Source organism: Globicephala melas, chromosome 20 (genome assembly GCF_963455315.2).
Source record: "Globicephala melas chromosome 20, mGloMel1.2, whole genome shotgun sequence".
In the NCBI taxonomy this organism is placed as follows: Eukaryota; Metazoa; Chordata; class Mammalia; order Artiodactyla; family Delphinidae; genus Globicephala; species Globicephala melas.
The window spans coordinates 19,954,157-19,977,518 of NC_083333.1; the positions used below are offsets into that span (position 1 = coordinate 19,954,157).

The 23,362-nt window shown below is 54.9% G+C and overlaps 1 protein-coding gene across 10 annotated transcripts; it reads left to right on the forward strand.

Annotated features, from left to right (window-relative positions):
* Positions 1-4,629: 4,629 nt before the first annotated feature.
* Positions 4,630-22,005, forward strand: FLCN (folliculin). 10 transcript variants are annotated; one of them, XM_060291305.1, is made up of 12 exons: positions 4,630-4,722; positions 9,207-9,545; positions 10,699-10,845; positions 11,798-12,019; positions 12,852-13,012; positions 14,598-14,689; positions 16,175-16,350; positions 17,719-17,832; positions 18,576-18,699; positions 19,710-19,841; positions 19,955-20,060; positions 20,721-22,005. In XM_060291305.1, exons 2-12 carry the CDS (start codon positions 9,231-9,233, stop codon positions 20,920-20,922), a joined length of 1,791 nt encoding a protein of 596 aa, XP_060147288.1. In that variant the 5' UTR covers positions 4,630-4,722; positions 9,207-9,230; the 3' UTR covers positions 20,923-22,005. The 10 variants fall into 10 exon arrangements, with proteins under 10 accessions (XP_060147288.1, XP_060147290.1, XP_060147287.1 ...); XM_060291307.1 differs by having other exon boundaries at positions 4,656-4,722; positions 9,204-9,545; XM_060291304.1 differs by lacking the exon at positions 4,630-4,722 and adding an exon at positions 4,735-4,861.
* Positions 22,006-23,362: the final 1,357 nt, after the last annotated feature.

Sequence of the window (23,362 nt, forward strand, 5' to 3'; positions counted from 1 at the left end):
GTATCACTTTTTTCCTCAGAAAAGCTCTTAACAAACATACTCATTGTGAATAGGTACAGATTTTAGGAATTATTGCAAGATGTGAATCTAAAGTTGATATCAGGGGACTTCCCTGGTGGCGCAGTGGCTAAGAATCCACCTGCCAATGCAGGGGACACAGGTTCGAGCTCTGGTCCGGGAAGATGCCACATGCCGTGGAGCAACTAAGCCCGTGGGCCACAGCTACTGAGCCTGAGCTCTAGAGCCCGTGAGCCACAACTACTGAACCTACGTGCCACAACTACTGAAGCCCGCGCGCCTAGAGCCTGTGCTCCACAACAAGAGAAGCCACTGCAGTGAGAAGCCCGCGCACCGCAATGAAGAGTAGCCCCCATTCACCGCAAATAGAGAAAGCCCACAGGCAGCAACGAAGACCCAAAGAAGCCCAAAATAAATTTATTTTAAAAAAAGAAATTTTCCCTCTATCAGTGTGGCAAGTTACACAGTCTTGTTTTTATGAAAACAATTGGACAACTTCTGATTTACCTGGATCTGAATTAAAATCACCTCAACTGTGTTCGAGAATTCTAGTAGTTGCCAGTCATGGCTATTTAAGGAAAAAGTAACTTTCTTGTGGGCTCCTCATGTGGACACTACTAGATTCTTCCCCGAATAGTGATTCATTGAAACACCGCGTTATTCTGAAACTTTGATTTCCAGAGGGCCCGGTGTTTAGGGCCTGGTCCCGCGTTCGCAGGGCGCTCACGTGAGCCCCTCCTGTCGGGGTTGGGGAGGAGGGCCCTCTCTCCCGGCCCTCACACCTGCCCTCGTGTGTTCTCTTGGTTCCGTGGCTAGAGCTCTGCAAACCTAGGGAGGGAAGGAGCAGGCCCCCCTGCAGTCGGCTCAGGACCCTGGCAGGGTGCTGGGGATCCGCCTCGCTGCAGCCCCCGTGTCCACGTGGCAATACAGCCCAGGAGGCAGGCCTCCCCCTCCACAAACCGTCGGGGACCCAGTTCCACTGGGGACCTCCTCCAGCCACCTACATTCTATGAATCCCTTGGGAGACTTTTTTCCCTTTTCTAATGTGTGGTTAATGGCTCTGCTACATTGTTTCTATTCAACTGGCCAGCGGTTTCTCTCCACAGCAGTGGCTTTTGAAAATCTTGGGTCAAGATGAGTGGCCTCGTTTGTTACTAGAAGTGAGCATGAGACCCCACATGCTGAGCAGATGTTGCCTGGCACTGCCTGAGTCTCGTTTTTGAATAGTTACCAGAATCTGTTTGCGTGAATAGTTAAGATAGCCTCAGCCATTCCTTGGAGTTAATTCTCAGCAGCAGCTCCCTTTGTGAACACGTTCACTTATGAATACCTGTAGCATTTTGATGGTGCCTGAAGATGGTGAGCTTGCACCTAGGCAAGGAGGGCAGTTTCTGAGGTCCAAGGATGTAGCCTGGGGTTGGTGTTCATTAGTGGACCTACTGTTTCTCTGTGGACTCTTAAAGTGTGTCTTTTCATGGTGCTCTCAAATGTTAATAAGTACTCCAGATTAACGAGAATAACTGATCACCTTCAGAATTCAGTACTTGCGTTATATGTGTTTCTATTTGTATTGGTGCCCAGTGGGAACCCCCCCGCCTCCCCTCAAAGGGACAGTATTCAGCTTCTAGTCTAGACTTTATTAGGTGAGTAGCTTGGTCTGCGGGGCCTCCAGTTTGAGATATACTGGTATAAGGTATTCTTTAAAGAAACATCTGGGTGCATGTTTTTGAAATGACAGTAGATGTTTTCTGAGCCAAAGAATGGTACTAAATGGGCAATAATGGAATTTTTCTGGCCTGCATGGAAGGCACCTTCTTTACTTTGTTTAGTAAGTACATCGGAATCCCAAGCAAAGCTGGATAATAGAACATTCCTGGGAAGAATCCTAACTAGCCCTACTAACAGCATATAATGCCTGTGTCATCTAACCAGGGACAAATGCTTTTACTTTTCTAGTACATAATTTAGCAGAGGGTCTTATAAACCTCTCTTAGCTTTTTAAGCGTGGCATTCACAGGTGGACCGTCCTTGTTCACATTCCCTCCTCTGTCTATGCCAATGGTCAACTTGTGTTCTAATTCTCTTCTATTGCTTGCTTTTCAAAGATGCAGTTTTGGATTTGTAAATTCTAAGTTTCTGGGTTGCAACTTGAAACAGTAGCCAATTTGTAGAAGAAAACTGTTATTTGCATGTAAGCCTGAGCAGTTGCAAAGGGCCCAGAGAAAATAAATGACAGGGTAAATCAGATACTTGTGAATGGGGAAATATGATGGCTACTCTTTTTAGGCAGTTAAATTACTTAACGGTGGTGCACAAAGACAAAATCCTATCTGTATCCTGTTCTAAAATCAAAAGCTGAAACCAGAGAACTTTTGCTAATTGTAAAAGGCATTTAATAAGCCTGTATCCATAATGGACTGTTAAAGTTTATTATTAGACTAAAAAGTAGCTGCTTGGGGTTTAAGAAGCGGCTAGTATTAGATTAAAACACAAGCAAGCTATCAGTTGAATTCTAATTGGGGAGGGGAATTAATTTTTTTAAAGTTTCCTGAAAGTGCTGTGATAAAAAATGCAAAATAAACTGTAGGGTTTTTTTTTTTTTTTTATAAGAGATAATATTGGACGACTAGTAATTCTTGCCTTGCAACTGGCCGGACACCTTATACGCAGAGTTGACTGTCTAATATCCCAAAACCTCAACGTGATATACAAGTCCTGCACGAGTTCTCCTTCTGAAATATTACCCATTACTTGCTTGCTGCCGTTCAGCAGCTGGACAGACTCCCAAACTGTTACACATATCTAAAAACCCAGGGAATGCAAGAAATGAAAGCTGAGATTACTATTTAATTTTATAACAGGGAACCTATTATAGTACCCTTAAAATAATGACATGATTAAAAGTGTTAGATCCAACTTGCCTACAAATAAAACATACCTCTTCCTTCTGAAACTGAAAACTAATTCAGGGACATGGTGGTTTTGACTCAAAGATAAAGCCCAGCTGTATTCTATAGCTACACAAGGGCATATGTTAGGGAGAGTGCACCTGAAAACCTCAAAGGACATTTTCACAGTGAGACTTTTACTTTTCTCTCTTCACTTGGCTCTGTGGTCTTGGCAACTGGCATCCGTGAAGCACCCCCTCAGTCTGGATGCTCAGCTGTCAATACATCCCCAGTAAAGCCCCTTCGTTTGGCAGTAGGAAGGCAGAAAAGCATCAAGACATCTTTAATTCTGATTGAGCCCATTTCAGTGATGGAAAAACATGTTCTGGACTATAAATGCCAGGCAAGAGTACATCCAACACTTTTGGTAACATTTCTTAACATTCCTGTTATGGGATAGAAGCTCTGAGTTTAGCATGGTATTTCATTTAGTTGAGCATTATTGGGGAGTATTGCCACCTATACTTTGTGAACATTGCTGCTGAGTTTTGATCGCTTTTCCCACTGATAAGGTGGGTTACATTTTCTGACCTCTGACATGTCCCTTTTGTTGAATGTCCCTAAAAGTTTATCCTCTTTGAGTCAGTTTAATTAACCCTTGGTACAATTCACTAATTCAAGGAATTGCCCTGTAGTTGTTACTTTTAAACAGATCTATAGATTTATTTGAGAAAGCACCTCCAAAAGTGGTGCTGGCAAAGATATTAATGGCATAAATGGGGTCGAGCTGCCGTCGAATGCGCGTTGAGTTTTATTGAAAATGTCAGTGGTTGAATAAACCTTCCTTCACTTGGGACCTCCATTAGCTCTATCATCATGGAAATAAGGATAATCTGATCAAGATGGTGTCCTCCAGTGACAAACTGAGGAAGTTAATTCCTGGAATTAAAGTTACAAAATGAAAAAGCAATTTTTTTCTTGGCTTAAAACCCGACTAAACCAATGTTTCAAGAACAACTACCACTAAGAGAAAATGGGAAATAACAAGATTACAGTTGTTGGAAATGTTTTCTTTTACAAGTTGGAAAGGCACAGACATACTAGGAGGCTGCAAACATTTCTGGAACCTTTCCACTAAGGCTTTCAAAGAGCATTTGGCAAACTCAGTAAAATTCATGAGCCAGAGAGAAGCGGCCCCGCAAGTCAACCAGCAGCCCTCGGCCACGTCACATCACGCCCTGAGGGCTTTCGGACTGACCTCTAAGTACACAGGCTGAATAAAAGGCGCCCAGGTTCAAGAAGATTATCACTCGATAACTACGTTTTTTTAAAAAACTTGACGCGCTGCTGGGTAGGGAAGAGAGGGAGCCAGTCGCGCATGCGCACCCCACCCCGCCTTCCCCGGCGTCGCGCAGTTCGCGCGTCACCGGGCGACCGTCTCCCGCCCCGCCCCCTGCCCGCACGTTCCACCGAAGACTAGTTCCAACGGAAATTTAATGAAAACTAACGGTGAAACCAAAAGGAATTACAGCGTCATTTATAACGTCGCGACGTTCTCTTTCTTTCTTCCTTCGGTGTGGACTGGGAGTCCTAGGATAGATATATTTTTCCTCAAATCTCTTTAAAAACCTTTTTTAATTAAAGCATCCTTCCCCCCCTTCTGGAATGGTTTCCTCCGCCGCCCCCGCCCGCGCGGGCGGAACCACTCCGGGCTTCTCGGTGGGGGCACGGGCTGGGGCGGCGGAGGGGGTCGGGCAGCTGTTGCAGCGTTCCGCCGGATTTTGGAGCTGCCGGGCTCGTGCTGTCTTCCCGGGCTGTGAGTCTGGTGGGGCTCCGCGCGCCTCGCGGGGTGGGGGCGTCGGACGGCCCGCTCCCCCTCCTCGGCCCGGGCGGTGGTACCTCCCGGCCGAGTCACGCGCCCCGAGGCGGGCGCGGCGGATCTGTGAGGGTACACGGTGAGGAGAGCCACTTCGCGGACCCGGAGGGAGGCCGAGAGAGTGGGGAGGGAGGGGAGGGCCGGAGACCCAGGAGGGGGGCGCGGCGCGACGCGACGCGACCTAGAGCTTGGAGCCAGGGCGGCTCCCCGGCCTGTCCGGTCAGTCGGGCCGCGCGGTCCAGGGCGAGGGGGGCCGAGCCCGCCGGCCGGGGAAGCCGGGCTGAGGGGCGGGGTGGCAGGGTTCGGCGACCCTGGAGCTGAGGGGCGACCAGTATGGCGGGTACGGTCGGGCGCGGCCTGGTTGCGGAAGGGGTGCGTCGCGGCGGCCGGAGGTACTGGGTCCCCAGCGCGGGGATACTTGGCAGCCCTGCGGGGGCCCTCGGAGTGGCCGGGGGACCCGGGTCTCCGAGAGGACATGCTGAGGCGCCAGGTTACCAGTGGTTGAGTGACAGTGGCGCGACGCCGCGGTACCTTCGGGTGTCACACGTCTGTCCCCCGTGCACGAGGCCGGGCCGCCGTCGGGGAGCTGCAGCGTGTGTGATGCGGCTCGAGAGCTGCCGGGCTCAGCGCATCCTTAACCTTCCGTGGTCCTCGGGCGGACCGCAGTGGGGTAGAGGGACCCGGGCCAGGGTGCACCGCGGGAGGGGGTCGTGCCCACGTCACTGTCGGCGATGGGAGGGGGCGTGGACAGGACCTTGCGTTTCAGGGTGTAATGTTGAGCCTGTCGGGCGGGGGAGGGTTTTTGCCTCTTGGTTTCTGGAAGGCTGGTTGGAAAGGAAGGACTGTTGGGCATCCGGTAGAGAGAGATTGGAATCCGAGAGTGAGTGGAGACCCGGCCTCATGCTGCCCGAGTTCGGGTGCCACGGGCCGTAGTTCCCTCCCAGGCCTGTGGGGCGCAGCTTTAGGCTAGTGCCGAGAGGTATTTGGACCTGTCGGAGGTCACCTGGCTGCTCGGGGCTGGAGAAAGACGTTTTTCCGCGTGCGCAGGTCTGGAGAGCTACGTTTTATCTAGGCTGTGGCACCCCTGATTCCAGTAGTCAGAACTCTTGTCAGACAGGAGTGCTTCCCATTTAAAGGAAAGTAAGAGTAGCCTGTCCCACGGGAAGTAGCTTAGCAACATCACCTCTGCTCTCTCCTTCCCATGTAAGGGTGGGCCTGTGGTCGGAAGGGCTAAATGGGCATGACGTGGGTGCTGCCCCCTTATAACCAAGAGCAGGAAGGATGAGGACTTTATATTTTTAAATATCTTATATTTTATGTAGACATTTAAATATAAATATAAGTACCTGTATGACAAGGGCTCCTTTATGAAGCATGGCTGTAGACTTTGACCACAACATCGGCTTTCCGTCGCTTGCTGCTTACGAGGCAAGTGGCCTGCTGAGCCGCTCAGAACCACATCCTCTGTGTGATGTTCTCACTTGAGATTGGCTGTAAGCTGCTTGCATTTTTTTTTTTTCCCGATGCCCACTGCTCTTAGAATTGGCTCTCATTTTTTTCCTTACCTAGAAAGCGTCAGGTCTTAGAGCAGAGGTATTGACCGCCGTTGCAGTGCCTGACTCGTTTGGAAATGGCCTTGCTGGCTGTCACCTGGGCGGGGTAGTGGCTGTGTGGTCCTGCTGGGTGTAGAGGTTCGTGTTGACATCATCCACGAGCATTCCCCTTTCTGTGGCAACAACTGTCCTCTCTCCAGGCAGCTCCTAAATTCACTTGTCAACCCCCCGTCAGTTTGGTGCCCACTGTGTGTCGGGAGCTGAGAGAGGTGGCTGGGTGTGATCACTGCCGAGGGCCCTCTCTGAGCAGGGGGCGTGCAGGGAGAGGCCGCGCGCACGAGGAGCGAGCCGCTGGAGGGCTGGGGGCGGAGTTCAGGGCCTTCCTCACCGGCCCTGCCCTCCTGGCCCTCTGCTGTTAGAATCTCCATGGAGCTCAAGGTCTTCCAGCTAAATGTCCTCCTGTCTTAAACTGTCTCCCTCCGGGAGCCCTCCGTGCCCTGGCTCACCATGGCCTCCAGCTGCCCCTCTTGTCCCCTGTCTGACCCCCAGATGTCTCCTTTGGGTTGGCCTCTGCCGCTCCTACTAGCCTGTGCGGGCAGGTGGGCGGCCCATGTCAGCTGAGTGGTTGACCGCAGACATCGGGTGGTGGCAGAGCGAGCAGGCGGGTAGCGAAGTGGCTCCGAGTGCGGCCGCCAGCGGGAGGCCTCTCGAGGGCCCGTGGAGGGACCCGCCGGGCCCGGTGGGCGAGGGTGCCGCTCCCCGGGCCCCGCTCCGCGGACTCCCCGCCCCCGCTGTGCGTGTTCACACTGTCCGCTGCCTTGCCTCTGTCGTCTGGGTTCAGCGTCCCAAGCAGGTGCCTCTGGCTGGCCAGGCCACGCTCAGGCCTGCGCCTGCTGACCAGGGGGTGAGCACAGAGCATGTCTGACCTTTGATTCTGTAATGGGGGCTGGCGTTCTCCAGTGGATCCTGCCGGTGTCCACTACACAGTCAGACGTCAGTAACTGAAATTGTCCTTCACTGCTTTGAGCACGGCTGTCCAAGAGAACTTTCTGTGGTGATAGAAATGTCCCTCCCACGGTCTGTGCTGTCCTTTTAAAATGGTGGCCGCGAGCCACATGTGGCTGGCGAGACAGGAGGGGGGCTCTTCACTGTCGTTAATTCGGATCTGAGCTGCCACACGTGGCTCTTGGATGCTGTGGTCTGGAGAAGACTTGTTCCCACTTTAGCCTGGCTCCCAGGCCCTGCTGTGTCACACGTGTCACGTCGGCTGGGTGGTCACTGTCCCGCCTCTGTTTCTGCACTACCTGCTGGAGCCCAGTGGACAGACGCCCCACCTTTAAGGTTTCCCCGCAGAGGGCAGTGCGCCTGCGTTCCCGCTACGCCCTCCCCGCCCTCTGCTGCCCTCCTCCGGGGCGATTTTGCTCACGTGGTCTCCGGCGTGATACTGGACTTCACCTCACTGCCTGTCCTCCTTTGTCATCTTGACCAGCTCTTCCTCCCTCCCACGTCTGAGCTCTGGGGCCTAGGTCCCCCAGCCCTGGCTGCCCCACTCCCATCTCCCGTGGCCTGTCATCATCATCTCCACTGGAGGCTTAGTAGGCGCTGCTCTCGGCTGTCTTCTCCCATCCCCCACGTCCCCCGCTTCCTTCTTTGTGCTCTACAGTCCGCCCGTGAGCAGCGTCTGCATATCTCTTTGGGACACACTCACGCTCTGACGGTCCTCAGCGCTTTCCCCCACGCACCCTGGCCCAGGCCAGCTCGCTTCCCTGTGTCCGCCCTGGCTCCTGCACAGTGGCCAGAACGACCTTTTAAAATAACATTCTAATTTATTGTGTTTCTCATCAGAACCCACCAAAGGTTCTCTGATCTTTGAAGAAAAGTTCAGGGTCTTACCATGGCCTAGAAGGGTCCCTAAAATCCACCTCTTGCTTGTCTTCTGCCCTCACCCCCCGGCTCTGCAGACATTCAGGCCCCGTCACGGCCTCTCCTCAGCCCCCGTGGTGCCCTCTGTTCCTTCTGCTGTCACCTGGGAGTCCTTTTGTCTGAAACTACATCCCCCCTCCTCCAGTGTTTCTCTGTCCTGGACCCCTGTCCGTGTCTCCCTAATGCGGTCACCGCACTAGAGGAAGCGGTGTGCCGTGTGTCCCTGCCCTCCTGGAAGGTAAGCTCCGTGAGGCAGCATCACATCACCTGAAACATCGCCCGGCACACGGGAGCCGCTCCACTGCTGTCCATGGAACAGATGCCCCCAGGGCGTGTGCGTGTGTGTGTGCGTGTGCGTGTGTGTGTGTGTGTGTGTGTCCAGGACGGCGTGTGTGTGTGTCCGTGTCCAGGGCGGCGTGTGTGTGTGTCCGTGTCCAGGGCGGCGCGTGTGTGTGTGTGTGTGTGTCCGTCCCACTGCTGTCCATGGAACAGATGCCCCCAGGGCGGCGTGTGTGTGTGTGTGTGTGTGTGTGTGTGTGTGTGTGTGTGTGTGTGTGTGTGTGTGTGTGTGTGTCCGTGTCCAGGGCGGCGTGTGTGTGTGTCCGTGTCCAGGGCGGCGCGTGTGTGTGTGTGTGTGTGTGTGTGTCCGTCCCCATCTGCCCACCTCGTGGCCCTGCCGGCACAGTCCTGACTGAAGGGTTTCTGTGTGATCCCGCATTAAGTTTTCCCTCCTCTTTGTCCTAACTCCTTGTGGACAGGGACGGTGTCTGCTTTGTGTCCCCTGCCGCCGATGCAGTGCTGGCCCAGAGTGGGTGCTGGGCAGTGCTGCCTGGCTGGGTGACCTGCCTCTGCTGGACAGAAACCCGTTGAGGACAGCAGAGGTCGCTGGGCTCTGGAGCCGGCAGGTTCTGGGGCCAGCTCATGGCGTTTCCCTCCTCTCCCCAGCAGGCCTGGCACAGTCTCCAGGGCGCCATGAATGCCATCGTCGCGCTCTGTCACTTCTGCGAGCTCCACGGCCCCCGCACGCTCTTCTGCACAGAGGTCCTGCACGCCCCGCTTCCGCAAGGGGCGGGGAGCGGGGACGGCCCCGGCCGGGGCGAGCACGCTGAGGAAGAGGAGGGCGGCATCCAGATGAGCAGCCGCCTCCGCGCCCACAGCCCGGCGGAAGGGGCCAGCGCGGAGTCCAGCAGCCCGGGGCCCAAGAAGTCGGACATGTGCGAGGCCAGTGTCTCCTGGGGCGTCGGGGGCGTTTCTTCTCCGCGGAGGCCGCGCGCCGTGGGCCATGTGGTGTGCGCTTGCTGCTTTCCTTCCCTCCAGTCCTTTCCCTGCGTCCCAGCTTTAGCTTGTTCAGACCACCCTGGGCCAGCCGACGCTGGCCACCACCGTGGGGCCTGCCCTTCCGGCCTCGCCTCGCTCACTCGTGTCCGTGCGCTGCCTTCTCGGCTCCCGTCCGTCAGTCTGGCGTCCACCTCGTGGGCACCTTGCCCGCTTCGTGAGCTCTGGGGGATGAAGGTTAGGTCCCCGCACCAGGCTGCTGCTTCACGTGGAGCCCTGGGTCGGGACTGGAAATCAGGGTGGCGTTGGACCTGTCACTACAGGGTGGACAACAACCCAGCCGTGTTAGCCTCGTTCCGCTGAGAAGCAGTCGCTGAGCTCGAGCACTGATTCACTGTGAGGGATCGAGGGTGGGGAGCAGAGGTGGGGAGGGCCCTCCGCTGGGAACGCCGCTGCCTGTGATGGAGAGGCAGGCAGGAAGGAGGCCTGCGCGGTGGGGGCCTTGGGGGCGGGTCCTTGAGCTGGAACGGCCTTGGGAGGCGTCCTGCATCGCCCAGGGAGGGGCTGGCTCCGGGGCCTCTGTGCGCAGTCCCAGGTTGGGGGCTGCCGCCGGGGCTCACAGCATTGGCGCCAACGTGACGGTGGCTTCAGAGGGGCAGCAGCCAGGGCCGCCGGTCGGGCCCCTTCCCCATGGCAGGGGGTCTGAGCATGTGTTCTCAGGCGGCCACGCCAGTGCCAGAGTGTGGCAGCCTCCCTTGGCACGAGGTCCCTGCCAAGTGGTCGCGCCCGGATCGAGGACGGAGGCTCCGGGCCTCAGTTTTGCCACCTGTGAGGTGGGGATTCTCCCGGTCACTGTCTCACAGGTTTGCTCCTTGGATTAGGTGAGGTGATGGGTACAGAGCTCTTCGGGATCCCTGCTGCATAAGTGCCAGTAGATGAGGTCCAGTGACCTCTGTGTTCAGTAGATTCGATGCCCTCTGACGACCTTTGTGATGTGTGCATCCTGACTTTCCTACTCGGGAAACACGGAAATCCTCAGTCAAGTATAACTCTAGGAGCCGGTTGTTCTTATGTGAAAACAGATTGAATTTTCTGCTTGAGATTTGCATAAGAGTCAGCAAGCATGTTGCTGGCTAACTGGTTTTCTTCCCTTTCTCGTGGGCAGGGCTGCCGGTCACTTGCTGCAGGGCATCCTGGGTACATCAGCCATGACAAGGAGACCTCGATCAAGTACGTCAGTCACCAGCACCCCAACCACCCCCAGCTCTTCAGCATCGTCCGCCAGGCCTGTGTGCGGAGCCTGAGCTGTGAGGTGAGCACCCGTGACCCGGGGCCTCTGCGAGAGTCGCTCACGTGCGCGCCAGCACTCCCTGAGCAAGCTCGGTGTCGGTTACGGGAAGGAAGGCAGGCGGCAGCCCGGAGACGGCCGGGCAGGTCCTGGAGTGAGTCACGTTGCACCCTGGTTCGTTGCTAACTTACCATTTTAAGCACTGGGCTTTCATTATTCGTTCTTCGTGGACGTGTTGCTAAGGTGTGAAGTGTTTGTAGGTGTGTGGCTCCCATCAGATGTCACCTTCGTGTCGTCTCTGTCACATCAGAGCCTCAGTGCTCATCACGTGCTCTCTTAGCCGACCGAGGCGTGAGTCTGCGTTTCTAAGATGCGTGGCTGCCGTTGTCGAGTTGTCTTAGCCTCTGCGTCTTTGTCACAGAGTTCACAGTCTAGTCGCTCACACTTCCTGTCACTGCCCCACTTGATCGTCCTCACTCACTGCTGCCATGTGCCCGCCTGGCTGTGTCCCTGCCGGTGGGCAACTGACGGTGTCTGGTGGGGTTGTGTGTAAGAGTGGGTGTGGTGTGAGGGAGACCCACGTTCTCTCCTACACATAACGTATGCAGATTTTTTATTACGTGGACTCTGCAGTGGCTGTTTTGACTTGCCAGTTCTCTGGTATGTTCCAGATGAGTGATGTTGGCAAATCTGAGCCTGGGGTAGATGTAATACTTGTATACGAGTTATTTATGACTCAAGGTAAGAAAAATTAACGAACCTACTGGTCCTTGGGTTTCATGGTAATGAACGTTCTCTTTAGGAAGTTCGGTCACGGGAGAGATGAGCAGAGTTTTCCTTTCTCATCCTTGCCCTTTCCACTCTCCCTGTAACTGATGCTGATTAATTAGCGCAGAAAGAAGAGTGAGCGCAACAAGGGTTTGAGTGCTGCAGCGCGCAGAGGGCGGTGTCCTGCAGCGCTGTCCTTGTGTCCCAGGTGTGCCCCGGCCGCGAGGGCCCCATCTTTTTTGGGGACGAGCAGCACGGCTTTGTGTTCAGCCACACATTCTTCATCAAGGACAGCCTGGCCCGGGGCTTCCAGCGCTGGTACAGCATCATCGCCATCATGATGGACCGCATCTACCTCATCAACTCCTGGCCCTTCCTGCTGGGCAAGATCCGTGGGATCATCGACGAGCTCCAGGGCAAGGCGCTCAAGGTGGCCCCGAGGCAGGGCAGTGGGCGGGGGGAGGGAGGGCTGTGTGCGAGGGGCCAGGAGCAGGGCAGCGTTCCTGCCTGGGGGTCCCCTGGCCGCCGCGGAGTCGGAGTTGCGGCGATAGGCCCGGGGCCGGCCAGTCCTACTGGCTTCAGTGTCTCTCTCGAGTCTGTCGTCGTCTTGCTTCTCGCTTGGCTCTGCCTTTACTGCAGTCAGAGGCCTGGTTTGATCCCCGCTGTCTCTGCTTCCTCTGACCATCATTTCAGCAGCCTGTCCACTAGTGGTGTGACAGACCTGCACCTACCATGCATCTCCAGCCACGGCCCTGCATCTCCAGGGCCGCCCAGGATAGGCCAGTGGTGCTCTGGGAACAAACAGTGCTTAAGCCCCAGCAGCGTGTTTGTCCATCGCAGGCAAGCAGGGGTCTGCGCGCTGTGGTCAGGCTGGAGTGGTGTTGCTGCCCAGTTGCCTGCTGGGGTGCACAGGTGGGGCTGGAGGCCGGGCTCCTCTCCCCCATCGCAGGAAGTGGTCACGTGTCCCACCCACACAGGGTCTGAGCAGCAGAAGCCCCCCGTGCCTGGAAACGGGGGTGCCTGGAAAGCGCAGATGCCCCCTGAGCCCCGTCACGTGCCAAAGAGTCGGTGTCGGGGAGGCCGCAGGAGAGACTCCTAACTGAGCCTCTTGTCAGGTGGCTTCTGATCCAGCGGGGGGACAAAGCTGTTCTCTTTGGGATGAGACCCGGGGCCCTTTGCTCTTGGCCCAGAGAGCAGACTGGGGCCTGGGCTGCTGGCTGCTTTTGTCGTTAAGGGTCTTTCTCCTTCCCCTTGTGTGTCAGGTGTTTGAGGCGGAGCAGTTTGGGTGCCCACAGCGTGCCCAGAGGATGAACACTGCTTTCACACCGTTCCTGCACCAAAGGAACGGCAACGCTGCCCGCTCGCTGACGTCCTTGACGAACGATGACAGCTTGTGGGCGTGCCTGCACACCTCCTTCGCCTGGTAAGCAGACTCGGTCTTCTCGTGGCCGCTGGGGCATTGGCCGGACTGTGCCCAGCTTGGGGGGGACAGTTGCTGACAGGTCTGTGCTGTGACGCGTGAGTCCTGAACTGGGTTCAGTCCTTCTCGCCTCTGAGTGCGTGGAAGTCACGTTAAGGTGGAGCTCCCTTCCCAGCCATAATTTTAAGGTGAAGTTCCTAGACCAAGACCAGCGGTCTCCCTTATTGTGAGCAGCAGTGAGTGCTTGTCTCGCACAGCACTTGTGAGTCAGGACTCAGACAGGGGCTGAGCTGGGCCGTTCTGGCCCTGGTCCTTAGGCGGAGCTGCTGTCGTGTGAAGGCTGGGCTCCTTCGGGGCTGGCAGGTCGGTCTGGCCGTGGGCGGGAGGCCTCTGCTCGCCACGGTCGTGCGGGTGATCCGGGGAGAGCGAGGTGGGCTCTGCTGGCTCTCATGACCCAGCCTCAGCAGCACACGGGCCCTGCCTGCACCTGATTGTTAGGAGTAGCTCAGCCTAGGCGGGAGGGGAGGACCGGGCCCCGCTGTTGGAAGGGAGGAGTACCGACAGATTTCTGGACATACTTAGAAACCACCACAGTCTGTCCTCCGGCCACAGGTTGTTTCTCTTCCTCCCACTGCAGGATATGTTCCTTCCAAAGACTCCCCAGATTCTCATTCCTGTGCAGCATCACCTAAATCAGGTCCTAGTGTGGGTGACGTTCCTCACATATAATCCTTGAGTGCAGCTTCTGAGAACCTGCAAACTAAAGAGAAAAATATTTGTCTCCCCCACCTGGCAGACAGTTCCTCTTATCTTTTAGAAATTATTATTATTTTGCATTACACGGGCCTCTCACTGTTGTGGCCTCTCCCGTTGCGGAGCACAGGCTCCGGACGCGCAGGCCCAGTGGCCATGGCTCACGGGCCCAGCCGCTCTGCGGCATGCGGGATCCTCCCAGACCATGGCACGAACCCGTGTCCCCTGCATTGGCAGGCGGAGTCTCAACCACTGCGCCACCAGGGAAGCCCCTAGGAATTATTTTAATTTGGGAAAATTTCAGACAGACCCAAAGTATAATACTACAAGGAACTTCACTCCCTCCTACTTCAGCAGTTAGCGACCTTTCACTGATTTTTCATCTGTCCTTCACTTTTTTTTTTCTGGAATGTTTTTTAAAGCAAATCTTAGTTGTACCACTTCAACCAGAAACCCATTATCACATGCAACAGAATGGACTCATTGCTTAGCATCATCCAGTCCAGTCCATGTTCACGTTTCCTGCTTTGCCTCCGAGTTGACTCTGGCATTGGAACCAGCGCACCACCACACAGGCGCGGATCGTGCCAGGCCTCTTAGTCTAGAGCAGCGCCTCGTGCGCCTCTGCCCCAGCCTCCCTGCCTTTTGTTAGAGGCCTGGGCTGTGCGTCCTGTAGGAACCCCTGTGGCTGATCGAATCCTCGTGGTGGTTCTCAACTCGTTCTTTTATGCCCATGTTTTCTGTTAACCAGTCGTTAGCTCAGGAGGGTTGATTGGCTTCAGGTCTAGTTTTCCTTTCGGCGAGAACACTGCATAGGTGGCACTGTGTTTCCCAGGCTCCTGAAGGCGTGCGGCAGCCGGCTGACCGAGAAGCTCCTGGAAGGCGCGCCCACTGAGGACACCTTGGTCCAGATGGAGCAGCTGGCGGGTGAGCTGGGAGGTGCCTGTGCTGGGAGCCTCTGCCGGCGGTGGCCTGGGGTCGGCCCGTGCTTAGCTCCCCTCTCCTCCATCCCAGCAGAGAGAGCTGGTGGAGGGGGCCCCAGGAGCCGTGTCTACAAAAGCTCGCCCTTTGCTCTTCGTGGTTTTATTGTGATTTCCTGCCTCATCTTCCCTGACAGTCACGTGTAAGAGTCTGTCTGGGCAGGTTGGGAAGGACCATCCCCGGGGCTGTCGCTCTGGAGAGGTGGGTTGAGTGAGGCTTTTGTGTCCCTATCGTACAAGAAGCACTTACTCGGCCTGTCTGGATGGGGACCTGCTCTCTGCTCTTCAACAGTAAAATGGTGTCCTTTAGTTGGACCCGAGGTTTTCATCAGGGCGGTGGTTCCCAAGCCTCCTGGTAACTGGGCGGCCCTCCCCAGGTTTGCCATCAGGTCTCCACATCTGGGTGTTCTACGTAACTGCCCAGGGTTGTCTGGGAGTCTGCTTTTCTTTTGGAGATGGTTGGATTTTCAGTGACATAGGTCCAGGATCTCAAATGTGGGGCGGGGTGAACGAGACTCATGATGCGTCTTGTGTGTCCTCTGTTACAACGTGCTTCTTTTTGCAAACGATTGACCTGAACAAGCTGGAGCTGTTTGGAACTTGTTCCTGTCGTCCGGTGACCTGCACCTGAGCAGGCTTCCCTGCGAAGGGGAGGGTGGGCGGGTTCATCAAGGGCAGGGCTCGCTCGGAGAAGACAGAAGCGCGGTCCACTTACGCGCCCTCACAGTACGGTCGGCCCAGAACCATTTATCGGAGCGATGACACGTTTCTAGGTTAGTGACGGTGGCAAGGGCAGTCTGCTGGTGAGATTTATTTGCATGGAGAGCCGAGTGCGTCGGGGGAGAGGAGTGCAGGCGTGCGGTGCTCACTGTCTGGTCTTGGGTCGTATTTTGGTCCCAGGGTGAGCATAGGGGTTCAGAGCACACGCTGCAGCCTGTACAGACCTGCCTTCAGCTCCGGGCTCCAAGATGTGTGTGTCCTGTGCGCACAGCAAGGCCCCTTCACTCGAGCTGTGCAGTGAGGATGCTGCATTCCTGGGGTTGTCGTGACGATGAATTGAGATAGCAGATATTCCTTTCTGTAAGACGGGGAGAGCAGTACTGACCCAGGGCAGGCGAGAGGATTAAAGGACAGAATGTGTGGACGTCTTTAGGGGAGCGCCCACACACTGTTAGCGTCCTTAGCGCTGACTTGACTTTTCCAGCCGGCAGTGGACAGAACATAGCAGACTGAACCCTCCTGGCCCACCCCAGGGCTCCAGTGGCAGCAGGTAGTGTAGACAGCTGGTCCGAACCAGAAATCAGTAGCCTTCTGGCCGGTTTAACCACGAGATGCCTTGGGCTGCAGTGATCGTGTGCAAAGACTTGCATCCAGAGAGCGAAGGAATCTAGGGACGCACATTTCGTAACCGAATTTGTTGTCTGTCTTGCAGACTTGGAAGAGGAATCGGAAGGCTGGGGCAGCTCTGAGGCTGGAGAGGAGGAGAAAGAGGGGGCCGAGGGGCGGGAGCCGACCAAGTGCCCAGCGGATTCGTCCTCGCTCTCAGACTGTGGAAACTGGCAGCCCCGAAAGCTCTCTGTCTTTAAATCCCTTCGGCACATGAGGCAGGTAGGCGGTAGAGAGGTAGAGCCCGGATCAGAAACTCAGGACAAGAGCCCCGTCCTCTCCTTCCGGCTCATCTCCATCCAGCACGCCTTTTCCTTTGGATCTGTTGTGTTCAGGGGTGACCAGGAACCTTCTTGGTGGGTGGCTGAAGATGACAGGGGGCATCTGGGGTGTCTTAGCCCCAGGCTCAGTGAGGATGCAGGGGGTTTCTCTAAAGAAAGGCCCAACGGTTGGCTTCTCATGGTTCTCTAATCTTGTCATTCTGGAACCTTCTAAAGGAATTGAACAGCATTGTTGGTTTGCACACAGCGTAGATGCTTTGCAAATTGAAAACGGTGGCCTTTCTTACAAAGAACTGGAAACAACCTGAACTTGCGACCCTAGGAGTTGCATCCGCGGGAGCCTGCACCGCGGGGGGGCGGGGCGGGGGCGGGGCTGCTCGCCGCATGGGAGGGCAGCGGGAGTGACCGCTAGATCACGAAGCAGGCTGGCCTTTCGTAGACCCTCTCTCTGTTTACTTTTACATTGAGCATGAATTCTATCAGAAAACAGTTATTTTTACTTTGGAAAATGAAGTAAAGCCTGGTTTACCAGCAGGTGTTCTGTGGGGCTTTGGGGTGAAAACCATTCATTTAAATCGTCCTTGATTTGGCCGCAGTCCTTGTTGATTACAGTGGGTTACAGCTAATGTGGATTACAGCTGGAGGGGATCTTGAATTCCACCGGAGGTGGGAGTCCTTGGGGGCTGGTAGGGTTTGGTAAAAGGCAGTGTCACAGCCTCCTCTTTTTTTCTGGCCATTTTCACAAGCCCTAAGACAACAGGCTGAGCTCTTCTAAAATGTCAGTGCCGCGGAGTTAATTGGAATTGATTAAAGCAGGATAAAAACAGGACAGATGAGGAAGTCACAAGCCCTAGATTGAGAGACTCACAGCCCAGAGGACATGGTTAGAGCCGGGGCTCCGGACGGGGGTCCACTCAGCGGGCGGCCCTGGGCTGCCGGCATCTGGACCGAGCTCTCCCTCGGTGCTGAAGACTCACAACCCTGGCTCTCTCTCAAGTGGTTAGGCCAAAGTTAAGGGTGTAGAGAGAGAGGGTACGTGTTGCAAAAAGCTAATACTTTATCTGCTTCAAATCTTTAAAAATAGAATTGGGGAAAAGATCTTGAAGTGTACAAGAGCCCTGGGGTCGGACCTTCAGGTGTGAGCACAGGGCCATCCCTCCTCCTGGTTTCGGGCACGTCACCCAGCCTCCCCGAGAAGATAGGTGACTTCCGCTCTCCTGCCCGTCTTCCTTCACTCTACGGAGAAAGTTTCTAGACGAACACACAAATAACTTCCTCTGGACAGAAAGCAGTGCACCGTGTTTTTCAGGTCCTGGGTGCCCCATCTTTCCGCACACTGGCCTGGCACGTCCTCATGGGGAACCAGGTGATCTGGAAAAGTAGAGACGCAGACCTTGTCCATTCAGCCTTTGAAGTTCTTCGGGTGAGAGGATCTGCGTTCCTTTGTGTTTTGTGGCAGGACGGTATTGGCCCAGTGGGTTTTTAAAAAACCTGTTAAGATGTGCCAGAGCCTCGTTGCAGAGGTTCACGCCTGAATCTAAGACCTGTGCTTTTCTCCACTGTTAAAAATGGTATTCATCTGTGCTTTCACTGCCGAGGGCCCAGGTTCTGTCCCTGGTCAGGGAACTAAGATTCCACAGGCTGCGCAGCGCGGCCAAAAAAAAAGGTAGTCATTTTTGGCTTTCATTTCGAGTGAGGAGTCTGTGCTGTCCTGACAGACTGATCACTCTCCCATCCGCCCTTCCCCAAGCCCCGCATCCCTTTGAGAAGCCACCTGTGCCACAGAGGCGGGCCTGGGTCCCCACGTGGTCCTCTGCACAGAGCCTGATCGACGGGCTGGCTGGAGTGCACGTGTGGCGTGCTGTCTCCGTCCCACAGGTGTAGGGGGTGCCAAGGCCCAGGTCCGGCTCTAAGCGTGTGTGCATGCCAGCCGTCTGCCTGGGCCCGTGAAGGTACAAGACGAAACAATCTCTCAGACAACTTAGAATCCCTTTGGTGGGTGAGGGAAGAGACGAACGTCTGTGAAGTCGGAGAATGATGGAAGAGTTAACCCTGCAGAGCGGGCCGGGATGCGAGGGCTCTGGACCGAGCTGCAGGGGGCTCGTGGGGTGTGGGTGAGGGACTCGGGTCGGACAGCGCTCAGCTCTGGGTTGTTCCGTCCTTCAGACCATGCTGCCCGTGGGCTGTGTGCGCGTCATCCCTTACAGCAGCCAGTACGAGGAGGCCTACCGCTGCAACTTCCTGGGGCTCGGCCCCCACGTGCAGATCCCTCCCCACGTGCTGGCCTCAGGTACGTGCCGCGCGTCGGTCCGGGCTGAGCCCCTGCATGTCAGGGCTCAGAAGTGAAACCACGTGACTGGACCTCAGCTGTGGGTTTGAGGACGATGCCTGCTGGCCTCAGGCGGGAAGACCCACGTTGCAGGACCAGCTTTCCCTGTGGCGTTGGCTTCTAGTGTCTGTCTTGAAGATGGGTGAGGGTTGGGCTGGGCTGCTCACTGGGGTGTGGTTCTCTGTGGGGCGGGTCCCAGCCCTGGGCCCTGGGGCAGCTCAGGGGGCGCTGGACTGAGCCTCCGCCTCGTGGTCTTCCTTCCTCTCTGTTCTCCTGTGTTCATCTGCCTGAAATCCATCCCCGGTGCTCATCAGCTCCGTGGCCCTTGCTCTGCCCCCCTCCGCCCTCAGTACTGACTGACAAGCTTACTGCTCTAGACAGAGCCAGGAAGCTGATCGACATCCCTCATTCTTGGTCTGGGGGGGTCGGGAGTCAGTACATCCCTTTGTGGGTGCACATCCCCGCATCTGGCACGTCTAGGCCTCCTCCAGGCACATCTGTGAGAGCGGTGGGAAGGTTGATCACAGAGCTGTCACCCTCTCGGCAACCAGGCTGGGCCATGAGTCCAAGAGGCAGTGTTCAGAACACAGGCTCTCGTCTCAGAGATGGGCTTGATATTGTTACCACCACTAGCCATGTGACCTTGTGCAAGTCACTTAGCTTCTCTGAGTCTGTTTCCCCATCTGTAAAATGGGTTGTGGCGGGGCCACTCTCCCAGGGCTGGTTGGTATTAGACCAGTGGAGGTATACGCAGTAATTTGTAGTGATATAATACAGTGCGTTATTAGTTTAACTGAGTCAAAAGTGAACCCTTAACTCTTCACAAGCTACCGAAGATTTTAGGTGCCAGTGGTCAGCTCAGGCGGCTGGAGTTTTCTCCAGATGATCTGAGATGATTGGGAGCTGCAAAGGAGGGGCTTTGTCCCGGGGTGAAGAGCACTTGACGGGCAGCGTGTCTTGTGTCGCCGCAGAGTTTGCTGTGGTGGTGGAAGTGCACACGGCCGCCCGCTCCAGCCTGCAGCCGGCCGGCTGTGAGGACGAGCCGTCCCTCAGCAAGCACGAGTTTGTCGTGACCAGTGGGAGTGCTGTGGCCGCAGACCGAGGTGGGCGCCGCTGAGCAGGGCCTGCTCTCCCCCCGGCGAGTGGGCTGGGGGGCGCTGAGGCCGCCCCTGCCCTCCCCGTGCTGACCCCCCCGCCGTGCCCCGCTTGTCCCCAGCTGGCCCCACCATCCTGAGTAAAGTGGAAGCAGCTTTGACCAACCAGAATCTGTCGGTGGACGTGGTCGACCAGTGCCTCGTCTGCCTCAAGGAAGAGTGGATGAAGTAAGCGGGTGCCACCTCGGCCCCTAGAGTCTGTGCTTTCAGGGGAGGGCTGGGCTGCCGGCAGCAGGAGAAGCAGGAGCCGTGGCCAGAGACAGAGGTGAGGCCGTGGCTGCTGCGGGAGGGGGTGTGGACGAGAGATGCAGGGCTCCACCACGCGCTGACCTGGCTGGGTGGCCTGGAGCAGGTGAGCCCGCACCCCTGAGCCTCAAGCTGCTCTGTGCTCTCCAAGGGAGGCAGTTATTTTGATGCTGAGTTAACTTAAGAATTGGAAGGTCGGGGAGCAGATGTTCCCTCCTTATTAAGCAAGTTACTGTATTTCCTCCCGCCTTCTTAGTAATTTTCTGTCAAATTTAATTAGTCAAACACTGTTCTGATTTCAGACAGTACAATGGCGCTTAGGAGCCACCTGTCCCTTTTATGAATGGGAGGAACATTTGTCTTTTTAATCTCCCTGTTTGGCTGCACCAGCGTCAGCAGCGGTGGGGAAACGGGAGACCCTGGGTGCAGGCGCGAGCCGCCGCTCTGCTGTGCCGCCTCTCCTGTCTCAGTTCCCGCTGTGCCTGCCGAGCCGTTGCTGGTCTTGAAGCCGTTTAGGCCCCAGGACCAGAACTCTGCTGACGGTTCTGTGGTAGCTGAGTGTTTGGTTTTGGTCTTCTGCAGCAAAGTGAAGGTCCTCTTTAAGTTCACCAAGGTGGATAGCCGGCCCAAAGAGGACACACAGAAGCTGCTGAGCATCCTCGGGGCGTCCGAGGAGGACAACGTCAAGCTGCTCAAGTTCTGGATGACAGGCCTGAGCAAGACGTACAAGTCGCACCTCCTGTCCACGGTCCGCAGCCCCATGGCCTCAGAGCCTCGCAGCTGACCCCGTCCCGGGACACTGTGTCTGGGTGGGCCTCCTGGGACGCGGTGACGTCCGTCCTTGCCGCGGAGCTCGGACACAGGTCTGTGATGGCGTTCTCAGGCTCTCCTCCCGTTTCCAAACTGCTGGCATGAAGCTGTTTCCTAGTAAGGAGTGGAAACTGTTGGGGCTGAACTTTGCCCTCTGTGTGGGATGCGGGCCTGGTGTAGTTCTTGGCACCATCCCACAAGCTATTTGAATTGCTCCAGCCCTGAAGGGGGCAGTGAGAGACTTGTGACAGTTAGTCCCCTGCATTCGCGCACCCCTGGGAGAGAAGAGCGTGGGGAAGGTGTGCAGCTCGTGCCTCTCGTGGGTGCTGATCTCAGAATTTACAGGGAAACGTGTCGGGCCAGCTCCGCCTGGGGTATCTTAGCCGCAATGTCATACCCTCTCTTGAGGTTGAACCTTTCTGTTCTCAAGTTCAGCAAGGGTTTTCCAGGTAGTGCATGCATATGTGAGTTTTGTGAATTTTCAGGTTATGTTCTGATCTGTAGTCATTGTTAGTAATCTGGTTTTAAGTTAGGGCTCTGGGAATGCCTTTTGGGGTGGAGTGGATGTTTTCCTCCTCTTTGGATCATCTGGAATTCGTGTTCTGAAGTTACCTGACGACCAAGTCTTCTGGCCGTGCTCTTCTGTGGTTGCTTTGAAATTACCCTGTAGCTTGAGGACGAGCCCTGATCTTTTTTACACAAAGAGGATACTTTGCTGAAATGTCAGATGGAGTCGTTTGGCTGGCCTGGCTCACTGGATGTGGAGTTGAGAAGCCCATCATAGTTTTATTCCATATCACTTTGCCCTCTGTTGCTTCTTTAAACGTTTACATTTGGCTGCAGTTAAGTTTCAGAGTATGGTAGTTTAAGACTGGTTCATCGCCCCTGTGTACACTTTTAATAAGGATTCATGGTTTGGAAGGATTTTCTGGTCATTTTGCTGATTTGTTTATAGTTTTTTGTGTTTAATTTATATTTAACAGGAAGACCATGTTTATATGACTACGTATCTGTATCATGCAAGAACATTGAAATAATAAAGATATATTTTTATAAACTGTTGACTACATGGTTTTATTGGTTTGATACCTCAGATTTTCTTGGGATCAGTCATAGAAAATAATATGTTTAAAGTAACACCAGTGATATAACTATTTTGGAACTCTACTCTCCTGAAGGCTTACAGTTTCCAGGGGAAGCCGTAGTAAACAGTTGTAGCTCGTCGTACAGGTGCAGGTTCCTGTGTCCCAGCCCAGCCCCAGGGCAGGGCAGTTGCAGGTTCCTGTGTCCCAGCCCAGCCCCAGGGCAGGGCGTACCCGTGTTCTTGGGGCAGCTTGCAGGAGCAGCGTGGGCAAAGAGGATCCTGTCCTCTGAACGTCAGGGCTCGACGCCTCATCGCCGACGGCTGCTTCTGGGCAAAGAGGATCCTGTCCTCTGAACGTCAGGGCTCGACGCCTCATCGCCGACGGCTGCTTCTGGGCAAAGAGGATCCTGTCCTCTGAACGTCAGGGCTCGACGCCTCATCGCCGACGGCTGCTTCTGACTAGGGTGCAGACGAAGGGGGGGCAGCCACTGTCGCTGCGCCTCCCTCTCTGGATGGCAGCCTCTCCCTGCTTCATTTTTGCCTTCCACCTCTCAGGAGCCAGACATTAAAGAGTAGGACACTCAAAAACAATTGCATGTATGAGAAAATTGAAAAGTGACTGTGCACATCCAGGGAAGGGCTCAGAAAAAACCTGAGAAAAACTGAAGTTTACATCTCCAGCTGATCCCTGGCAAAGAGCCTACAACAGTAAAAATAAATAACAAACCAGTAAACGCTGGGGAAGGGGGAGAATCTGATTTCCAGAGTTATGCTATTATTAGATTTAAATGTCCAGTGTTCAGCAAAAACAACAACAAAATCACAAGGCATACAAAGAAACAGGAAGGTCTGTTGAAAGGAAAAAAAAGAATTCAGCAGAATCTGTCCGTGAAAGAGATTTAATGGCAGACATATTAGCCAAAGACTTTAAAACAACTGTTAAAGATGCTCAAAGAACTAAAGATGTGGAGAAAGTGAAGAAAATGATGTGTGAACAAACTAGAAATATCAAAGAGAACCAAAAAAAGAAACCAAAAATATGGAGCCGAAAACTGCAGTAACTGAAGTGACAAATTGGCTAGAAGGCTTTAAAGACAATTTGAGCAGGCAGAAGAATCAGTGAACTTCAAGATAGGACAGTGGAAGTTATTGAGGCTAACAGAGCCTAAGAGATCCACGGGACACCATCGGAAGGACCAACATATGCATCGTGGGAGCCTGAGAAGAAGAAAGAAAGAGGCAGAATATGTGAATAAGTACTGGCTGAAAATTTTCCAGATTTCGTGAGACACATGAATATAAACATACAGGCATACCTTAGAGGTTGTGA

Bases quoted from the DNA above. Each gene is read 5' to 3' on its own strand.
- FLCN (XM_060291301.1), top strand. From the start codon at position 9,180: ATGGCGTTTCCCTCCTCTCCCCAGCAGGCCTGGCACAGTCTCCAGGGC. The intron at 12,020-12,851 runs GTGGCCCCGAGG...CTTGTGTGTCAG, and splicing joins TCCAGGGCAAGGCGCTCAAG to GTGTTTGAGGCGGAGCAGTT. The intron at 20,061-20,720 runs GTAAGCGGGTGC...GGTCTTCTGCAG, and splicing joins CTCAAGGAAGAGTGGATGAA to CAAAGTGAAGGTCCTCTTTA.